The sequence below is a fragment of the Anser cygnoides genome, chromosome 10 (assembly GCF_040182565.1).
Source record: "Anser cygnoides isolate HZ-2024a breed goose chromosome 10, Taihu_goose_T2T_genome, whole genome shotgun sequence".
Taxonomy (NCBI): Eukaryota; Metazoa; Chordata; class Aves; order Anseriformes; family Anatidae; genus Anser; species Anser cygnoides.
The window spans coordinates 11,448,921-11,471,662 of NC_089882.1; the positions used below are offsets into that span (position 1 = coordinate 11,448,921).

The 22,742-nt window shown below is 34.0% G+C and overlaps 1 protein-coding gene across 8 annotated transcripts in view; it reads left to right on the forward strand.

The window, feature by feature from the left end:
* Positions 1-22,742, forward strand: part of CFAP20DC (CFAP20 domain containing) — a 68,905-nt gene that overhangs the window by 16,190 nt on the left and 29,973 nt on the right. For 7 of the 8 annotated variants that reach the window (XM_067003201.1, XM_013180356.3, XM_013180359.3 and 4 more), the window contains 8 exons: positions 2,383-2,497; positions 4,613-4,769; positions 7,437-7,601; positions 10,077-10,213; positions 11,520-11,733; positions 12,292-12,438; positions 16,088-16,419; positions 18,110-18,523. In XM_067003201.1, the coding sequence (XP_066859302.1) occupies positions 2,383-2,497; positions 4,613-4,769; positions 7,437-7,601; positions 10,077-10,213; positions 11,520-11,733; positions 12,292-12,438; positions 16,088-16,419; positions 18,110-18,523 (1,681 nt within the window). The remainder of the gene's footprint in view (positions 1-2,382; positions 2,498-4,612; positions 4,770-7,436; positions 7,602-10,076; positions 10,214-11,519; positions 11,734-12,291; positions 12,439-16,087; positions 16,420-18,109; positions 18,524-22,742) is intronic. The other variant, XM_067003202.1, reaches the window with a different exon arrangement.

A 22,742-nucleotide genomic window follows, 5' to 3' on the forward strand; every position in this document is an offset into this window, starting at 1 on the left:
ATATTTTTATCTAAATGACTGTCTTGTATTGCACTTCAGAATGCAAATGAGCTGTACATTTAGTAATGTCCTTTTTATTACAGTTAATATTTTTCAGGAGGGAGAAAGATAAAAATATTCATACAAAAATAAACTATGTCATTTCAACATATTTCTTGAACTAATGTTATAAAGTGAAATTAAAATTTTATTGCCAGTTATTTGGAGATATGCATGGTTTAAGTTCAGGGTCCTACTGTCTTGTCATGGCATCATTTAAAGCAACATTCTCCATTGAGAATAGCACTGAGTTTCAGCGGGAATAGTATTTTTGTTTGTTTTTCAGCACACAGGTTACTGCAACTACCTGGTTCCTCAGCATACTTGCTCAGCTATACACATAACCAGGACATGTAGGGGAGTTTCAAACAACCACTACTTCAGTTCTTTAAAATTCTTTGGTGCCTTAGTTTCATAGCACTTCTGAACAGCAAGATTTACAGCAGAGTAGAGAGTTCCTGAAAAAATGCAGCCGTGGGTTTTTCATCAATGGGTATATGAGAATTTCATATATCATATGAAATATGATGGATGGAACTGAGCCTGGACCTGGGGCACAGGTTTAGCTATGTGGCCAACTTGCTGATGATATTAGGTGAATTATTTCACATTTTACCCCAATTTCTTCAAAAGCAAAATCAAGCCCAGAATGCTATCATTGTAAGACACTTTAAGGTGTAAGCACTTTAAGCATTGTAAGACACTTTAAGGTGTAAGGTGGTGAAAGCTCTTTTCAGGGGGTTGATGGTATTATTTATCCATTCATAAATATATGTGCAGATGATACTGAATTCTACTCTCAATAGCAGTGCTGAGGATGTAATGCTTTACCCTGGCACAGAAGTGAAGTTCCTGCCTTTGAGGTACATGCAATTTATTTGAGGAACTGCTAGTCTCTCAAAAGAAACTGCTAGTAGACTCTTCCACTCCATTTTGATTTGCCCACCAATGTTATGAGGATGGATAACATTATATATGTTATTATATATTATGAGGATGGATAACATAATAAGAAGCAGCAAGATCTGTAAGGCCTATGAACTTCGTTTGCTTTGCCTGATGCTCATAACAACTTGGGGAAACAACCTGTTTTTGTCAGCTTTACTGGTAGAGCCCTTTAATATTCACATACTTGCAGTGTTTTTTGAACTGAATGCTGTCCTGGGTTGAAATCTTGAATTCACAAAAATAGATGAAATGTGTAACTTGCTCCAGAGTTAATACCTTTCTAAGTTGACCCAAGGAATCCTAAGAACATTTTAGGATGTTTATCAGGAAATTTTGGGTGACAGCATTTCATTAGTTCAGCTACAGGTAGTCCTTGCTAATTAAAAAGTGTTTTCATTTAAAAAGTGTGTAACCTACAAGGTAGTCTCACAATTTTAAAGTAGAACTCAGCATTTAAATCATAATTATTTTTGAGTAATTACTTTTTTTAAGAAATGAAAACTGACAGAAAGTTGTTTATTGTAATTATTTGTCCTCTTCTCAGAGGGACTGCTAATTATAGAGAAATACCCATCTGTTAAAAATGGGCTTGTTCAAAAATAATAGGTAAATTAATCATCATTTCCCCACAGAGATTGCAACCTTTAAAGTCTGTTCTCCAGTATCACAGGGTGGTATTGCTGGGCAATATCAACATTTTGCTGCTCACAAAACTTGAAGAAAGCAGAGCATAAGCAGTCTCTTTATCAGTTTAAAGCAAACCTAATCTTTGTGATCACAGCTGTGGTCTAAATCTATTAGAAATGTTCGAATTCAGTGTCCTTGGTGTCACTGTGAGATGACCTGAATAGTGAGCAATAAACTTCTGTATTATGTTTCCCATTTGAAGGTATGTGCACAGAAAGTGAAACGATCAGACAATGTCTTATTTTTAAGCCAACAAAGAGTCTATATAAAATGACAGAGGCATTTTTAGGAAAAGAAAGCAAATCATGTTTTTCTAGTTAGCAGGTGACAGTGTGTCCCAAGATAACACAAGCTTAAGGGGCAGAAACAAGTGTGATTATTAAAGGCTACTGGGTTCTCACTTCAAACAAATTGAATTCTTTCATAGTCTGAAGGGCTATGGAAATCTAGGAAAGAGTGTAGACTGTTGAAATAAAATTAGCATGTAAAGTGATTTGATATATGCAGGAATATAGCCACCAAGGTTGAATTTGAGAAAGAAATCTCATTACTCATCTTGTAAAAGAAGTAATTCTTAAATTCTCTATTGCTATCACTGACATAAAGGTTCTGCATATGAATAACGGGGGTTTTTTTGTGATTGACAAAGATACTAGATTATCGAATTGACGAAGATCCATTCTGTTCTCTCCTGCTTTTATTTTGCAGGATAACTGATTTAGGAAATATTAAAAGAAGATTGTATTTATCAACGGTCCACAAGGAGTTGTCTGTAACCCCTCTGCATGCAAAAATTCCTCTACATATGATCAAGCGCAAAATAGTAGGTACTTTGGGAACATTCCGTGAACTGTGGTTGAGCAGACTTTTTTAGCAAAAGGATTTCATTTATGTCTACAGATCTGCTGAAATTACTGTTTGTTTTAGAATGCGGTTCCTGTCAATTCACAGTAAGTCTATGTCCCATCTACTGGATGGTATCAGAACCACTTCATACTTCTACTCTTCCACCCTTCTTCTTCTGTGAAGAATTCGTTCCCATTTTCCATGATTAATACTGATTATGATGTGTTTATCTGTCACTTTTACTGTCTATTCAGCCTGTGTACAAGTTCTCTATGTCCCTAATTCTTCTCTTTAGTGCTCCTGTTCACATGTACCTTCTCCTGTAGTGACCTTTTGTAACATTTGCTGGAGCTGCAGCTTTCAACTGTAGCTGATGGCTACTTTCATGTGCTTCAGGATTCTCCAGATTCTAGAATATATAAAACACTGTATATTTCAAACTGAAGAAAATAAAACAATGGCCATCACCTTCTCCCCTGCATTCTTCTCTCCCATACCCAGCCCCAGCATATGATAATACCTGTCAAGATGGAAAACCTGAGAGGTTACCATATAACCTTCTAAAGACTCAAATCTCAAATGCTGCTTTAGAAAGTTCTTTGAAGATGTGAATAGTTAGATTTCAACTAGATAACAATTACTACATTAAAGGGTTGTGGATTTGAGGCTAGACATGGGAGAGAATATTTTACAGAAGCCTCTGAAGTTATGACTTATTTTAAGGCAGTTTAGCTGAAGGCTGCCATGATAATTTTACATTTCAGGAGTTTTCTACTTTCTGGAAAGATCTGATTTTTTAAAAAAATTAATATGCATCAGATCATACCCATGAAGTTGCCATTATTTCAGCATCCACTGAAATGAAATTATTCTTCTTCAGTATGATTTCAGTTAGTTGCTCTTGGTCTCAGGCTAGCAGAAATGTTTCAAGATTAAAGTATGCATTAATGTATATTAAATTAAATTCAATCAGAATATGAACTTCAGTTATGTATTTTAATTTAAATAATCAAAGATTTGTCGGAGACCTAAATGCTCTGTTCAATTATAATGACAAAATATTTTAATAATCTTAACCCTATACCCTTAAAAGGCCATAATTCTTAAAGAGTAGGTTTGTATTTCTTAGAGTATATGGATACAGAATAATCTGTCTTCTTTTAAGTGGTTATCTCCCTTTTTAGTTTACAGCTTTTACTTAAAGGAGGGGGTATAGTACTTTCAGTGACTAAGTAGGTCTTTTACAAGGCTATGATAGTTTAACTTATTTTATACCTTAGCTGATTAGCTGCTCGTTCTGTATTATAAAAAACAGCAATATGCAATGTTCAAATGGAAAAAAAAAAGAGAATTTTAAGAGCTACTGGAATAGTGCAGGAGAGTGTAAGACACTGATGTTACTGTTCTAACAGTGTTTCCTGAAACAAACAGAACAATTATCTGATGAAAATTAAAATATATATTTAAGTGGGATTGTCAGCAACCTAGTTAGTTGTCATTATTTACTTAGTCTTCCTGAAATGTCTTAAAGGAGTGGGTAACATTTATTATAAATAAGAAGTAATTTTAAGATCTTATGGTACACTGGGGTCTTGTCCATACTGGAAATTTGCCTGAGTGTATAAGGGACACAAGCTTGGGAGAGGTCATTTTTTATGAATTTCAAAAAAATAAATAAAAAAATCTCCGAGTACAAGTATAACCTTTGGAGCATTTAAGCATTTAAGTACATAAGTAACTTACAAAGTAATGTTGTTTTTTTTTTTTTCCAGAAAACCTTCAATAAATACATTTTCTTACAAGTTGCTTACTTTGAAATAGCTACAAAACATATTGTGGATATGCTAGGGAACTGAGTTCACTTGGACTGGCAGTCAGTAGGTCATATGTAGTGATTTGTTCATATAAATAATTGTCATAAAAGCAAATACAGAAATACCTTTTTTAATATCAAAATGTTATGCATTATGGATCACAGCCTGTGAAATCTAATACTCTGCAGAGGCTTCATTTATTGATAACTATACACTATTACTCTTCTGCAATGATTAGTGTTTGGGTTTTATTAAAGAATATTGTTTCTTTTTTCTAGTGGTGCAATATGTGTATTGACTTGGTAGCATTCACCAGTGAAATATTCAGAGGAGCTGTCTTCCAGTCTTTGGATGGAATTATTATTTCAGCTAACTGTAAGCTGAGAAAGATCTTCACTTTAAAATCCAAGCCTCAAGATACAGCCGAGGAAGATGGTGTGTTATAATTACTTTGTAGACTTAATCATAACTGTTCATATTATAAAATCAAAAGCTTCTTGGTCATCAGATTTGCAGTTCAAAAGATTACACGATTTTGTGAAAATTAAAGTGACAGTGCAGCATATTAAATCTGTTGGATTTCAGGTGACAAATAAATGTGTACTCATCTGCTTAAGCATGGAATACATTAAAAGTATTTTATTGAAGAAATTCTGGTAAGTTTTATCAAGTAGACAACTTGCTTTAATGACAGTATCTTACACTGATAGAAGGCTTTGGCCAAGAAGAGGGTATCTGAAAAGAGAGAGCATTTGACTGGTACTTATTTTCTTTGTTTTGGAGTTTAGGAGCAGATGGAGGATTTCTTTTTAAATAATCCAAAACAAAACTTCAACAAAACAGTATTGTATGAAGCTATCATAAATACCTCTCTGTGATCTCTAGTCCATTTATCCTATGGTGTCCTTTTTTATCGGGAAAGTAATTTTGGTGGTGGACTGAAAAATTAGAGATTATAATAGAGCAGGATATTGGTCAAAGCCTACCCGTCACCAAACCAGGATCAAAATCCTGAATCATTATTTTCCAAGGGAGAGAACTTCATTCCTCACTGGTATTTGCAGTAATAGAGGAGGAATTGAAAAAACACAACTGACACTTTCTTATTTAGAAGAAGCCTAGGTCAAATTCAGCTTCAATTTCATTCAGATTTTCATCTTGTGGCTTTCAAAGGACACACCAGAAAAAAAGGGTTCTGTTTTCTGAAGGAGGGATGTTTAGTAGATGGGTAGCAGTATTGTAAGTGTAACAACATTTATCTTCCATGTGGAAAACCTAAACCAATATGGGAGAGTAATCATTGTGATTCCTCTGGTGAGCTTGGAAAAAAATATTAATTCACTAAGTGACTACAGAAAGAATCCAGTAAATTCTCAGTGGAATGTGCAGTTAGAGACATCACTGGCTTTAATTTAATTCAGTTCCATCAATGCATTATTTTCTCTCGTCCATTCTAAACAGTTTTTAAAATGCACATAAATGGTCTAAATGAGTTCCAAAATTCAAAAATGTAGTTAACATAATGAGTAGACAGCTTTAATGAACTGTAGGCATGGTAAAATACTGCATTTTTAATTACTGGATTATCAATTCTATGATTATTACACAGCTGGTGGGCATTAGTATTTTCTGTGTGATTATGAATTTCCTTATCTAGGCAAGTTTTAAAATTAGGTTACAGCTCAAGGTTTTGGCTGCATTAAAATAGCTGTATACTTCATACCCAATTACAGAAAAACAATAGACATTTTTTGTTATTAATTAATTTTCAGTTAACAATCATGATTTGATAAACCTTTTTTCCTCTCAGATGACTGGGACTTGATCAGTTCAGCTCCATTTAGTGCAGTGACATCGTAACGTTTAATGAGGGTCAAGTTCTTTGCTTAAACCTCCTCAGCGGTGGGAGTAGTGATTTCAAAGTGTAATGCATTATTCTTTTGTAGTAGCTTATATACACTGTGTTTTGTATTCTTAAAATAATAGCAAATGGAAAGGAAAAACCACGTATACTAGGAAATTATTTCTAAATCAGATGATTGAGATGGAACAGGAAAGAAGAATTACCTTTGCCCTGTGATACTGAGGCCTATACACTTGATATATATACATAGTTGCCAGTTTCCATATAATCCTAAGGTTACATTATGTGTTGTTGTTTTTTCTAACAAAGTATTGTCGTAATGTGGTAAATAAATAATATACAGGCTTGGTGAAAAACAAATAGCTAGCATTTATCTTGTTTAAATAAATGTGTCCACTGCTGAAATACGGCATGAGACAACTGAATTTTTGTTAGGTTCCTAATTCTTGATCCATTATTCATGTTTAGCTTTGGGTTTATATATTCCTCTTCTTATCGGAGGAAAAGAGGATAATTAGCTCACTATAGTCTAGTCTTCTAAAAATTGGTAAGAATTTACCTCAGGACTTCAGGAAGGGTTCTGACTCTGAAATCATTTCTTCATAGAAAATAACTTTCATAAACTCAGTTTATATGGGTTATCAAAGGGAAAGCAGAGACAATCAGATCATGTTCTACTAGTGCCTGCTGTCACAAGAACAGATAAGTCAACAGCTTTTTGGTTTAGTGTAAAAGAAGTGTAATGGTATCCAAAGTTTGGAATTAAAACTTGTCAAAATCTTTATTTGCATATATGGGACTTTACTATTTACCACTTCCATCCCACTGATACCAGTGCCATTTTCAGATGATCACTTTGTCTGAAAATCAGTATAGCAGTATTAGAATTAGAGTGTAATTGTAATAAAATATTAGCAAAATGTATTTTATGCTTATGTTTCACTTGTTCACTTGCCAAATCAAATAATTTGTTTTACTTTGACTATTCCATACATTAGTATGTAATTTTTTAGTTTAAATTTTTCAGAATTTTTGATCTAAAAAACAAACAAACAAAAAATAATCTTAAAAATTAACATTTATTGTCTTAAAATTAACAATTATAGCAAAGATTTCAAATTACTGTCATCTATTAAATTGTTACAATATTTGTAATCTAATAAACTAATAGTGTAAAACCAATTTAATTCCATCGAGTGATCTGTGAATGAAGTAAAGCCCATGTTTTTTGATTCTAGGTATGTGCTTTGTTCCATTTACACCATATGAGACCATAGATGTTATTCCTCGAACCTGCCAGCTAAATACAGATGTGCCACAAGTTACACAATTGCTGAACTTGGCTAAAATTCACAAGCCAGAAATAAAATGCAGGAGTTATCCAGTAACAATGCAAGAAACAGGTATTCTAATGTACTAAAATGCTGTGAATATGATCAAATACAAATAACATACAAATAACAGATTTTTTTCTGCAAAAGTGCATGTTAAAATTTTCCAATGTCTTAAAATACATCACAACCCTTGTACAACTGTAATAGCATGAGCACACAGACACATGTTTATTCTATAGTTTCAGAGATGTGTGTGCAGCCTGAACAATTCTTATTCAAGCGTGGGATTTACAATAACAATAATTATGAGGTATGTCTTTCAAATGTACATTAAAGTGAGGCTGTTCAGTTTTTACACTTCTTTGAAAAGTACGTTTATACGTGTTCGTTTACAGTAACAAAACTCATCTAAGAATATGACCAAGAATATTCTCCACTATTCTGAAATGAATAGGAAGGGGTTTAGATTTTTGCTTCAAGTAAGATCATTGATGTATTTACTTATTTAAATTAGATTCAGGTTTTTTTTATATGCAAGTACCATTATTGTGATACTAAAGGGCAAATAATATTTTAAAGTGTTATTGCCCTACAAGTAGTCATGCCAAAATTGTGTTGTGAAGATTAATTACAAGTTTGCTTTTTAAATAGCAAAAGAAACTGGAATTCAGCCACTTGGTGACAGCATTCAAAAACCATACATTTTTTGGCTAGGTTGTCAAAACAAGAGGGACTGTAAAACTTAAATGAGTACAATAGTGTGAGTGATATATTTAAAAAAAAAAAAAAAGTTTGTTTGAAACAAGTCTCCTAGTTAAACCTCAAGTTTTGCCATCCAGACTACGAAGATACATATCCCTTATATAGAAATATAGTAACATAATTAACCGTAACATCCCTGGCCTGTGTGAAAATGAAGTGTTTTCAGCTTAAAGTTTAACCTTTATTTTTAATCTTATGTTATGAACATAGCATATGTTCTTCCAGACATGCATTTTAAAGTTCCGAAGTCAGGCCTTCTTGATAATGGAAGCTTTGGTACGTTTAAATACACTTCAATTGGAAAATGTTCTTTTTAGCCACTAAACTTCTCATTTATTTGATAATCAAAAGCCCAAATTATTTTTAGTCTCATCCACTTTTAATTACACATATTATTTCATTATGCCATCAACACACTGTTATGTGTTGATGTAGGTAATTAATTGCAGTCAATTAATGTGTTCATAAACAGAGATTTTCATGCAAATCAGCTTTTATAATTGGAGCTAATAACATCCCAAGGTAGTCAGCAAATTAAAGAAATTGATGTTGGGTCATCTAATCTTGTGAAATGGCAGCTGTTAGGAGGAACCAAATGTCACATCAGGAACAAAGGAAAAAGCTAATGGAAGAAAGTGCCTTCTTTTGTGCTTATTAGTACAGTAAATTACAATATTTGGTTGCTAATGCGTGATCTTTTTTTCATTTCCTTGATGACAATGGAAATAAAGCTTACCTTAAATGAAGACTAAACAATTCTATGAAAAATGCTTAAGACAATGTACAAAATGTTGTTCCTACTTTTTTTTCTATCCACTTCTCAGAAGTGATAGCAATTTAACACTCAAGTTATAGCAAGAAAAAAAAACTGCATACATTATAAATTTTAATTATAAATTAATGTGAAGGTACCCTTATTTTTTATTAGCTCTGAAAAGGAGAATTCACTGACAATCATGAAGAATAAAGAAGAAAAGGAAAAAAGATTATTACATGCAGTTCTGGCACCCTGGTGATAAAATTACCTTAATACATAACTATTTTACTGTCCATACCTTTTAAATTTTACTCAAAACATTCACATGCATTTCATGATTACTTTTACATGTGTGGCAGACCATTTGGCATTTTCTGTTTGAAAATAGTTACAGAAGTATATTTAGAAGTATATCTAGATTTTAAACAGTAAAAAATGCCATGAAAGTGCTAGAACATTTTAACAGGACTAGTGCACCTTTGCAATATTAGGGTTCAGCCCTGGCAATGCAATAGATTCATTAACTTCAAAAAGAAAACTTCATGGAAATATTTCTTGTGTCCTATGTGAGCTGTGTGTGATACATTGAGAGTATTGCCTCAGTTCTATTTCTTATTTATTATTTTTTGTTTTGTTATTTATTAATTAGAGCTGTTTTTTCTTCCTGTGTAAAGTTAGATTTTCATTGAAGTTCTGCAGAAATCATGCAAAAAAAAAACAGTTTATAAATAACCCCTTTTTAAATAAATCTTTAAAGCAAGGAGATTAGAAATATGTCTATATAATAGACCAACATTTTCTTGCCTGTATATTGACACACTTTTATAAAATGTGTGTTTGCTTTGAGTAAAAAGATAGTGAACTTTGACTACATATTTCTAGGGATTGTGCTATAAAGGAACATAATTTTTGTGTATGTGTAGTGTTCATAATTCTTTCATTTCAGTTGATTTTTAAAGGTATTAATATTTATTCTTTATAAGTACCGTAATATATTTTTGAAACTACTATTTTTCTTTACTTAGGATGCTTGATTAATAGCGGAAAAGGCAATATACGCAGCAATAAAACTCAAGACGTATCACATATTGCATTTGGATCAAAGATCCTTGGACCACCTCCATCTTCAAACAGAAGAGTCAGTACAAGGGTATCTGGAGAGGTAAGAAGGCTTAAATTATGATGAAACCACTGCCTTTTCTACAAAGGAAGAGATTGGCAAACAAACGGGAGAGTCATACTAAAAGTTTATTTCAGAACTGATAGGAAGCTGCATCTAGAGTACTGTGTTCAGTTGTGGGCCTTGAATACAAGAGAGGCACTCTAAAATCCAGTGGAGGGCAAATAAAATGCTTGAGTGGCTACAGCATGTGGCATGGGAAGAGAAGCTGAAGGAGCTGGGTTTGTGCAGCCTGCAGAAGAGCAAGCTAAGGGAGAGTCTAGTTTCTCTAGTTGTTCTCAACCATCTACTGCAAGGTTATGGAGAAGACAGGGCCAGATACTTCTAAGACTTCTATAGTGAAAGGGCAAGAAGCAGCCGGCCCAAATTGCAACAGAGAAGCTTTGACTGCAAATACAGAAAAATAAAATTCGTTAAGGACTAGGACAGGATACTAGGAAGTCTGTGGAATTTCAAAACTTTCAAAGCTAGCAACACAACTGGAGCACAACCTGATCTAATTTCATCATTAGCATTCTTTTGAGTGGTAGCCTATGGTGGCCTTTTGCTACTGAAATTATCCTGTGTTTTCCCATCATTATTATTTTTCTGTTTGTTTGGTGGTTTGGTGGTTTTCGGTTGATTTTTTTTTTTTTTTGGTTCTAGACTGCTAACATTTGTGCATGTGTATGTATAAATATTTTTTTCTTATAATATAAGCTAGGATGCAGAACAGAAACCTTATCTTGTTATGCTAGATGATGGTCAGCTATACAGTAGCCTATGTGATACAAACAATGCCGGGGGAAACATAACTGGTCTCACTCTGCTAACAAGCAATATTCAGGTGTTGGGAATCTGGTGAGGAGTAACATTCCCAATTTAACATGGTCAGGAGGAGATCTAGCCAAATAAAGAAGTAGACTATTCTATAGGAATTCAACTGAAATCTAAGATGGAAAGCAAGATTCCTTTCTCCAAAGAAAGGGCTTCTTCTGAGGTCTAGAATAGCCATAAGTCTCACTGTCTTTTTATCCAGATAGTAAATTTTGATTTTTTTTCCTTACTTTGCTTTGCTTTGTTTTCCTTTCGTTCAGTGGAAACAAAAAATCTGCCTGTTAGTAGACTGTAAAGATTGAAGATACCACACAAAACTGTACCTACCATAAAGTTTCCTTAAAAGATGATTTAAAAAAAAATGGGGAACATTTATTCCAAAATAAACTTAGTTCAAAATCTGTGTTTAGCTCTGAGTAGTTTGAAAGAGTTATATCTTTATCTTTCATTAAGAAAAATATTATCTTTCAAGGTAACAAGGACTGTGGGTAGCAAAAGTAATAGATCATGCCGACTTCAAAGTTCAGGAAAAGGAACTGAATCCCGACTTCAAAGTTCAGGAAAAAGAACTGAATCCCTACAAGACATCAAGAGATTGGAGCTGTCGTTCTCACCATGCAATGATTCTTTAGATCAAGGAGGCAAAAGAAATACTCACCGAACAGCTGAAGATGTACGTCAAAATGGTAAGAGCGTAAAGTGAAGCATATATAAAGAGTTCACAAACTGCCAAAATTCTTTCATGATTCTGACTTAGAATGTAAAATGTAATTCTCAGTTTTTCTCATCCTTTATCTACCTTGTTAATTACTGAAGACATTTATGTTAAATAATGGCTTGTTCTCCTGCATGAGCATGAAAAAAATGCTCATTCTCTCTGTAGGTATTTTAAGTATTTGAGCCAGGGACCACCACCTGCTTGCAGTAGCTACGGAGTATAAACATATTCCTCTTACCCTCATGATATGTATATATTTAATTTTGATTACTTTGCAGGTTTTGCAAGCCTTTTTTTTTTTTTATAATTTCTATAGTATGTCTTCCTTCTGTACATAGTCAGTGTTAAATTTTGACTTTTTTATATCTGTCATTATTCCTGCTGCCCCACAAGATTCCCATGCTTTCTAGAAGATATTTGTATACCAGAACAATTCTCTGTATGCTGTTCTTCCATGCCTCTTGTAAGAAAAGCATACAATATGAGTGTTCACAGGTATTTAACAAGTGTCTGGATTACATTTCAGACTCTGCGATTCAGACTCAGAAAATGTCTGAGAATGGAAGAGCAGATTTTCAGCTCCCCTCACCACAAGATCTATCACCAGACAAGAACAATCATGGAAGATTATGTATAAAAAATGCAGCCCAAAACACATGGGAGATAACCAGTGGTATGGTGCTAATTTTATGTTATTTTACATCTCAGTTCTGTGTGGGGTAGGGGACTATTTGTTATAAATTTCAAAGGACTCAGAAGCAGTTCACATAAAATATAAATGTATGTGCTGCAGGGATTATGAAAATCAAACACCCTGCAACAGAATTGCTTTTGAGCATTGATAAAGATTTGTAGGATTAAGCAAAGTACCAGAGCAGTGAATGAATAAAAAAGAAAAAACTCCATGCTTTCATGATTAAGGGAAAGAACTAAAAATAATTTATTCTTTAAATCACTATTAAATTTAACACTAAAGATTCCAAACATCGAATGTATGAGAAGAGGTAAGTATTGAGGGTATCTATTATGATATCCATGTAATATCAGGGTTTGTGTTTTTTTGTTTTGTTTTTGAAGTTCAGTGGTGAATTTTCTTTATTTTTTTCTTATTAATTATTTCTGGATTAATATGTTTTGAAGAACTTCCCATGGGCAACCTGTTCATCAAGGAAAGTCTGCTATGCTCTGTTATGAACTTCCTCCAAAGATGGCAGCGGAAAAAACTTGATCTCAAAGAATGATAAGCATACTTTGTGGAAAAGTTCACAGGGAAGGGGGGGAAATTCAAAAGCAGAAACATCAGACAAAAAATGAGGAACATAATAATTTTAAATAAAACTACACCATGCAACATATGCATAAAATATACTGACATTATCAGATGAGAGAACTCCTACTCCTTCTTACCAACCATTTAACATTTGAATTCACATTTTAAGTACCTTTCTAATCAAAGCAAAGAAAAAGTATTTTCTGTGATGACTTCTCTCGTAGCAGCTGTTTATGCACATTGTCAGAATTGTAAGCCATAAACCTCAGGACTGATGTTCTAGTCAGGAAACTCCAAAAACTTGATCTTGTCCCACAGGCATGGTTCGGTGGCAGTGACTCTGCCAAAAGCATCATCCTGATACTTCTGACAATGTATTAATGTACACACCTATGACAAGTTGTTGGCACAAAACCACTTTCCTAAGCAAGTGCAAAACTTAAATATTTTCTGGCTCCCCTTTTGTATTGTAGTTGAAACAAATTGTATCAACAAGAATCTGTCATACACTACTCTTTTCTTATAAGCAGGAATTTAGTATTCTTGAGCCCTGTGCAGCCATCGTCATCTTGGGACAGCACAGTAATTGTTGTGCCATTAGCCTGAGCAAATATTAATTTAAGTTTCATGGGTGGAGGGGAGCTTTCATAAGTGATTTTCTTATTACTTTAGAGGTTGTTCACTGCTATTTATAATACCTTCTAGATTTATCACTGAGCTCAAATCAACATAACTTCTGTAGCAGGTGCACAGCACAGTACCTTTAGAAAGGTAAATTATTTTTAAGCAATGGAAAAAATAAAATGAGGGAGTATTGTTTATAGTTTGCCGATCTTATTTATGCAATGTTGGAACCTTCTTTAAAATGTTAGGCTGCAGTTGGAAGCTTTACCATAAGTCTGACTGTGTAGAAGAACTAATGAGATGTTTAGGTGATCATTCTTGCATTTATCTTGTGTGCTGCAATATTGTGATTACATAGTAATTTACATATTTTGCTAAGAAGATACTCTAAATTGTTCATTACAATTGACATGGAAATGCGGAGTTAAAAAGAAATTCCAGTATATTTTGTGGCTGTGAGATAATAGGATTTGGTTTGGTCCAAAACACTCCGTATCTTTCACTTGTAGACTATTAACAAAATGCTACACTGATTACTGGTTACAGAAGTTGCTGAACTCCATAGCTAGCGTAAAACGTCATTTGAAAGACTTGCAGACTTAATGTTTTCTCTTATGGTTTCAGTTTTATTTGCATATGACCTCTTAGATGTAATTGCAATTACCTGCCTAATGTCAGATGAGCGACACAATCTTGAGTGATCAAAGAGAGGAGAATTCTGCTGTTGTATGCTCCTTTGAAAAACTTGTAGTTATTGATCAAAACAAAAGGTTGTTGGGTTTACACAAACAAAGGGTAGTTCTTAAAAGCTTTGAATAGTGTCACTCATTACTCATGTCTTGACATTAAAAAAAAGTCCAAAATATTTGTGAAATAAATTGCATTACTTACATGTTCATCTTGCAATTCTTACAGTCTCTTTCAGCCTCTTACAGCTTAAAAATAAATGAGATGTCTGTATATTTACTAAATACACCTTTCTATGTATAATTGGCAATGGTATACTAGGTTACTTTAAACTAGCAGGACTATCTAATATAAAAAGAGATTACATTAAGAGCCTCGAGGCTTCTGACTACAGATTGTCTTCATTTAGAGACTGAAAAATAGTGTCCTCTGGAACAAGTAGGTGCAAGCCGTGAATGTACAAGACGTGTTAAGTCCCTTCTTTCCACCTAGTTCCTAGTACAAACTGCTGTTTAGGATGTTAACTGTAGTTCAGTAGTTTCACTAGCAACTTTCAGTAAACCAGAAGAACCAGAGCAACACAGTAAGACAGCTGTTCCTGCTGGCATTCTCATTCTCTTCTGTTTGCCTTCATTTATGGTAGTTCAGAAACTTTTTTTTTCCCAAAGCTGCTTCATGTGCCTGGAGTGGTAAATATTTCTAACAAAACTAAGAAAGAATTGAATGCCATAGTAAATTTACTCCGTTCTGTGACAGCAAGCATTTTATTATTGCAGTGCTACTTTATTATTACATTTTTAGTGTTTTTTATTGAGGCTTTTTTAATATGGTTGGTGGTAACCTTGTTTTATGGAGCCAGAAAGTTTCCAGATTAGTGAATAATCCACACCACACTACCTTTAATGAAGATAAGGGAGTATTGCATACTTTAGCAATTCTCCTTTTCTCAGATGCTATTTGAGATTGGTTTTAATCAATCAAATTGACATTTTTTTCTATACTATCATTCCAAACAGTAAAATATAATTTAACAATGAGAATATAAAAATGGTCTTTTCATGTTTATCTGGTGCACTCAATCTTTAAATCCATTTCTGTAGTTTATTGTTTGTTTTAAAATTGGTAGATTAGTACAGCCTGCATTCGGGGAAACTTGGTGAAACAGATATCTTCATACGTTTTTCATGTCATGCTATTTTTCATCAGAACTATAGTTTGAAATTGAGATTTAAACCATAGGTACTAAACATAAAAGAAAGTGTAGAATTTCAACAATAAAGAAGCAGCAGACTGTAATATTGTGAACTTTCCACCAAGTATTTGTGATTTTGGGGGGGGGGGGGGGGAATGTCAGCCACAAAACAAATGCCTATGGAAGATCAATTGCCAAATTTAATACAATTATGTTTTCCTAGAATGTAACTCAGTTGTACAGTTTCAAGTCTTCACAGCTAAGTAGTTTCAGATTTGGAAATTGCAGGTTTGCATGTCACATATCTTAGCCTGCAGCTTTTTTAAGCTATGATCAGGAAACATTTTGATTGACCTTGCCTCTCTTAGAAAGCAGCCTGATCTCTTTCACTGCATCCTCATCACTCTTCCAAACGTATGAATTTGATAATCAGAATATCTGTGTAAAAAAAAATTATTTTCTGTACAGCTTCCAGAGGGAAAAAAAATGTGATCAGTATAAAAATACAATTTATATGTTTTACATTGCAGTAAAAATTTTACATTTCAGATGAATGGGTGTTTCCAGAAAGTTTCAAGGATAGTGTTCAGTTGGATAAGAGTGGACAGTTTGTAACTACTCAAGATTCAGCCTGCCATAATTTAACCTCACCACAAAATGCCTCTGCTGAACATCATAGCAATGAAACAGGTGATCACCACGTGAATCATAAAGAGATTTTCACATTTTCATCAAGACCTCGGTCAGCTCCTCATGGGAAATCTCCAAATAGGTCACCAGAACATTGCATTTTCCCTTTGGATTTGAAGCAAGACAGTAACCAAGTCCATGGGGAAATCCAGGTTGCAGATAACTTTCAAGGAACTGACAGCAGTGAAGAGGTAAGCCACTTTGCACATGTAATTCTTGATAAAGTAGTCTTCATCCTAAAACTCCTAGGATGAGATTCTGTCTTCACTGTAGACAGGAAGGATTAATCATCTTTTCCCTATATACCTACCAGTAGATTTGTCTCTGTCAGGTTGCTGTGTCTAACTGAGTACAGGGGTGAAAATGAAGGTATTCCCTCTGTAACAGGTGGACAAAAGAAACCTAACTCTCTGTCAGCCCCTATGTCAGTAGATACATGTAAGTATGCTTTGAGCATCCTCACAACAGAAAAGATTTTAGGAAAGCCTGCATTGTAGATTTCAGCAAGACATATGTCTGTTATGGTTGAATGAGTGTGCAGTAAATAAGGCTTCACTGTGCCTTTTAGAACTGTAAGCAGGGGCTGTTTTGCTCACCGACATTGTCAAAAGTAAATTAAGAAATTTCATCTGTTTAAAGTCACTTGATGATTGGTATTTCTTCTTTATATCCTATTTGAGCTATGTGAGCATTGCCAGCTTTAATTCTTTTGCAATGTAGAAATCTTTCAGCAATAAGATTAGTGAAAGAAAGGAAATATTTTTTAATATTTTTAATGTTTCACCCTGCAAACTGAAAAACACAAGTATTTGTAAAGTCCCTTTAGCATTTACCAATTAGTCACTGAAATAGTTAATTACTGTTATTCAATTGTAAGAGTCAAATAATCAGTAAAGGATAAAACGTGCTTCTTTCTGTGGAATCATTCACCGTCAAGTGGCTTATTTTGTAATTAAATACATGTCCATGCTTTCAGCCCAAATTTCTGTCAGAGACTTTTTGTAGTGAAACTTGCCCTGTCAGCATTTGTAGATTCTGACAAACCCAGAGCAAAAGCAAGAACTCTTTCTGGCCACTGGAGTCGTGTGACTGTGGCTGGTGTGCCCACGTCAGAACACTATCAAATATGCTGTTTTGACTGTGAAGCCACAAGTGAAGCCTTCAGTGAAGAAACTTTCTGTCCTTATGTAATTCAAAGAGTAAAGGAGTAAGATGAAGTAAGATAACATACTCTTACAAAGTCTGATAGGTAATTTCACTCTGATACCTCAGTATTAAAGCCCAGTGTACAAAGGGACTATATCCCATCTGCTCCTCATAGCGGCCCTCAAGTCATTAGAATTATCTTCTCAAAATTACACCCCAGCAAGAGCAATCAATTTTATGTATCTAGAAATTATTGTCCAACTGCCCATCTGTACGTTCTTTCTAGGAATATAGTACATCAGCAGAAGTGCTAATTCCTCAGTGAAATCATTCTCACCTTCACTACACATATGCTGTGCTATAGTTAATCAAGCAAACTTTTTTGACGTTTTTGGCACAATTTCATGATTTAATATTTATCAAATTATTCTAGAACCTACATTTATATGGCTACATATATATGGTTACCAGCATTCTAAATCTGGGCTGATGTTTTGAGAAGTGTAATCCTGTCTCCATCTTCTCCCGCTTTGGTTCACTAGTTAAGATGTAAAAATATGTTTATGGGATACTCAGAATAGCAGTTCAGAAGAGCAGACAGTTCTCAGAATCTGCAAATTTAAAATTAAGCAGTAGAAATTAAGGAGCCATTTTGAAAACTTAAGGTCAAATGTTTTATGGAAAACAGTATTGTGTGATGATGAGAGGAAATCCATCTTTGTTTCCTGAATTTAGGATGACAACAATAAATTTATCCAGGGTACTGAGAACCTAGAGATCAGTGTCAGCAGGCAAGAAACATCTGATTCAGCAATTTTTGAAGAGAACACATTAAAGAGGATGCCATGGAGAAATGAATACTGGAAGAATAAGGAACACAGCAAACAAAACCTCGAGGAAACCATCTTGTCAAAACCACAGAGTTCCACTGTGAGAAAAACAGATTCTGTTATCTCTCCGAGAAGCTTAAAGCCTACCCTTTCTCTTTCTCCAACTGGAAGTAAATCTGAATTCTTTAACGTCATTCCAAATGCATCTGAAAAAACTGAAAGACCTGAAGGAGTTTCTGGTCAAATAAAACCATCAATTAGTAAGAAGTCCCTCAAGAAAATCTCAAGAGAAAATTCATGTCTGACAATACAGACTTGTGTAAGTAGTTTTTACTTTGAAATTAAGTTGTTGCATTGTATAGAAAAGCTGTATGAGATGTGCCCATTTACATGAAGTGAAAAATAGCGTATCTTTCATCTAGATGTATTCTGGGTTCATCATAACAGTGTTTACCAAGCTCAGTCTGTTTAAAGTTGATTTTGTATTTTTTTTGTTGTGCATAAAATGGTACTCCAAATAAAACAGAAATCATAGAGGTTCATAGATAGAAATAGGTGTAATTGAGCAACTAGGATTTTGGAAATATGTGAGTTAGAAATACATTAGTAGTTTTGGTCAGAAAAGCTACAAAGGAAAATTGACAGACTTTCAATTTTTGTATTAATGAATGACCATAGAAAGATCATTACTCTAGATACTTAATAGTCTCTCTGTAACAGTCCTGAGAAAAGATGAATTATGTGATTGAGGGCTAGCAGTGAGGCTGTGTCGTAGGCTAAATTGCCACACTACTAAAGGAATTGTTACATTCACAAAAGTGTTGTTTTATCCCCAGATTTTCATCCTGGATTCTCCTTACAGAAACATACAGTAATTTTAAGAACAAATTTGTCTGAAGCTAATTATGTTCTTACATACTTCCTAATAGTTAATTCTTGTCTTCTCAGCTTATATTAAATGATGTGCTTTGAATTGTGCTTTGAATGAGGAATTGGAGCTTAAGAATCAAGTGTATTCTGTAAATTGCAAATGAACAAATATGTTACCGTTCCATTTTTGGACAGAATTCTTTTAGGCTTAGAATTACTGCAGATCTATATCTTTTAACATGTGACTTCTTTTCTAAATGTGTTATGACTTGATTAGATTTATTCCTGGGCACCTGAGAATGGAACAGGCCAAGTTTGTTCTTCTGACTTCAGAGATCTATTTTTTTTCAGATATCACCTAATACTTTATGAGACTAAAGACTTATACAGCTAACAACTTCTGTCCAGCAGTGGTCAATCATAGATGCCTAGGGAAAAATGTAAGGACAGATGAAGCATCCAGCAATACCTCACCAGCATGCCCTGCAGGCTTCCTGCTAGCCTTCATAGCTTAGCAATTTATTGAGCAAAAGGTGTTGTATTTGTGATAAATAACTGGGGGTGGAATTTTTTTCCACACACTTGTATAGTTTCATTCTATGTCCATGTGGCCTTTGTCTTGGGACAACAAATTCAGAATTTAACTGCTATTTGTGGGGTAAAATAACTATCTCCTTTTATTTGTTTTTAATGCACCATTGCATTCTAGGTGCTTTCTCATTCTTCTGTTTGTTATAAGAAATAATGAATACTCATTTTTTCATTTTTCTTACCTATTCCACTTCCTATTGTATGGCTATATATCATAATCCCCTGCAACTGTCTCTTCTGCAGATCAAGGAGTTCTATGGTATTTAGTCCCAGGCTTGCTTCTTTATGATTTTTTTGCCTTTTATTTTTTTTTCCCCAAGGATGTTGAATCCAGCTAATGCATGATCGTTAATGTAAGTTATTTGGGGTCATAATATCTTCAGCAACTGCAGACCAAATGGATAGATGCCTCTCTTTTTTGTGGCTCAATGAAACAGTTATGTGTGCTTTGGGAAAAAAATAACTACAGTAACATCTTGAAACATGACATTTACCTCGTTAGCATGATGGAAATGGACATCTTCCATCATTATTGTGTTTTGTGTCCTTGCTGCTTGTCTGATCTCCTTTAGGATATCACAGTCCTCATTCCAGTCAGGGGGATTTGCTGTCATTCTGCTGCTGGAATTTTAGTCCATGTTGATTCTATTACTTGTCGACGCAATTAATTTTAGTTATCAGATTTGATGGCATCCATGAAAGGGGAAGCATGGGTGACTATTTCCATGGGACAAGACTGCTACTGCTGTGACAGGGACATCTTGCAGAATGATTTTAACACCTATTTCTGGCTGCTATAGCTACTGAGGACCACACAGCAGCTACCTGTGAATATAGAATTTGGGGCATCAGACTAGGACGAAGGTTCTAGAAATCTCTTCCCACAAAAAGGAAGTAAAAAAGGAAAGAAAAGGAAAAAAAAATGGAAAAGAAAGGAGGGGAATAGCTGGACAATTCATCATTTTTTTTATAACTGCATGATCCTCAGCACCTCTAAATTGGCTATAGTGAAACAAAAAATGTAAAACTTCATAGATGATATGTATGATCCTTTTAGAGTGTGAAGTACAAGGTACTGGCCAATGTGCTGACCTGAAAAGTAAGATGGTTGTAATAGGAGCAGAAAACTGGTAAGGAGATCTATTTTAGATCTTTCTTGCTCATTTCCCTATTGATGCCAAAGAATGTCAAAATAAGAGTTATGTGTGACCTTGGGTACCTTTGAGACAAATGCCCAGAGAAGGTGTGGATGCCCCATCTCTGGAAGTGTTCAAGGCCAGGTTGGATGGGGCTTTGAGCAACCTGGTCTAGCGGAAGGTTTCCCTGGCCATGGCCGGGGGGTTAGAATTAGATGATCTTTGGGCTCTCTTACAACCCAAATCATTCTATGATTCTATAAAATGAATTGTAAAGTTAAAAAAAAAAATCCTCATTTTTTTTTCCTGCCAGACAGATTTTCTTTAGTTTTTAAAGTGTTCAATATGTTTTACAGCTTTTCTGTGAGGTTTTGTTTTAAAGCATGAAGGAAGAGAGCTGTCATTTTTCTCTACTCAATAAATAGTTGATTATTAAATTAGACAGCAGAACTATTATTATATTACACTGACTCGTAGCTTTAAATCTGTTGCATGTCATTTGATTCTTGTACGGGTTTTTTTGCAAGAACAAAGCCTATCCTCAATGTATAGAAACTGAGGTGTGACAGACTTTGCTTTATTGCTAAAAAATATAAGATGGAAGTATCTGGTGGATTTAACTCTCATACTTGATTAGATCAAGTAATATTTTTTCCCATCCAGAAGCCTTTTTTTTGGAGTTCTTTCCTACTTCTTTTTATACTAGGTCATCCTCCAGATTTGAAGCCAAATTTGAGCGCTACTGACTGCCCTTTAAGAAACGGTTGCTTATATCATTAGAAAGTGTGTCCAGCTAGCACTTAACGAATGCTGTCAAACACATACTATTTTTTATTTTTATTAAAATATTTCCAATACTTTAAAAATTAATATAATAAGCTATTTGGGTATGGTCTTCTTCTGATCACATATCCATATAAGGCTTCTTTTTTTTTTTTTTTCTTATCTACTGGAGCAGTTTTGGTGGAAGAAGCTAGTGTTCTAGGTTCTAGGTTTCAGAAAAAGAAGTGCTGACATATAATATTGTTAACTGCAGTGAAGCAGCACTGGAGATTTTTGTTGGCTGTGAGCATGTAATTATTTTATTTCCATTTGAAACACCGTTCATTGTTTTAAGAATTATGTATGATAGGTTAGTTTTGTAAGAGTATTAGAGTGAGAGTTTACACAGAAGCAGTCTTCTAATCTGCTTGTGCAGAGGACTGGTGAAGAAAAAAAAAATGCTTAACCAGCTCTTACTGCAATCGATTTGCTAACTGCTTAATACACTTTAAGGACCTGGTTGCTTGCAATGTTTTATTCATGTTTTAATAGAGTTCTCTATTATTAAGTTCAAATATTTTTAATTAAGAAAGAAGTACAGCCCTCTGGGTAATATCACAACCATGTAGATAGCTGGTAATTAAACTTTTCCACACATATAACTACATTCAAACAATTCTGAATAAATCATTTGAACCTAGAAGAATGCGAATGTCATTATATGTGAAAAAAAATCATTTAAACAACAGGTTTTGTCAATCTAGCAAAAGTTTTCAGAGTTTAATAAAAATGCTTTTTTATCATGAGGGGAGAATATGCAACAAGACGAGATAAGCTTTTAATTACTAAATGAAATATTCATTTTAGACAAATTTATAAGTACTGCAAATTTACTTCTTACATCAAAAGTTTCTCCTAAATTACAAAGTGAACTTAATCTTAAATTCAATTTTCAAATTCTGTCTTTGAAAATAAGCTAAGACTATGTAAAAAGTCTGAAGAGGCTTTTTTTGTAGTCATCATCTGAAGCTAGAGTATATATAGTCCAAACTATTTCCCTTTTAAAACAAGGAATTTATTGTAAAGGATGTTAAAGATGGAAAACTCATTTCCTTCTCCTCTCTGAATACGGTATTTCTAGAGTAAGACCATTACCAGAAAAGAAAACATAAAGACATT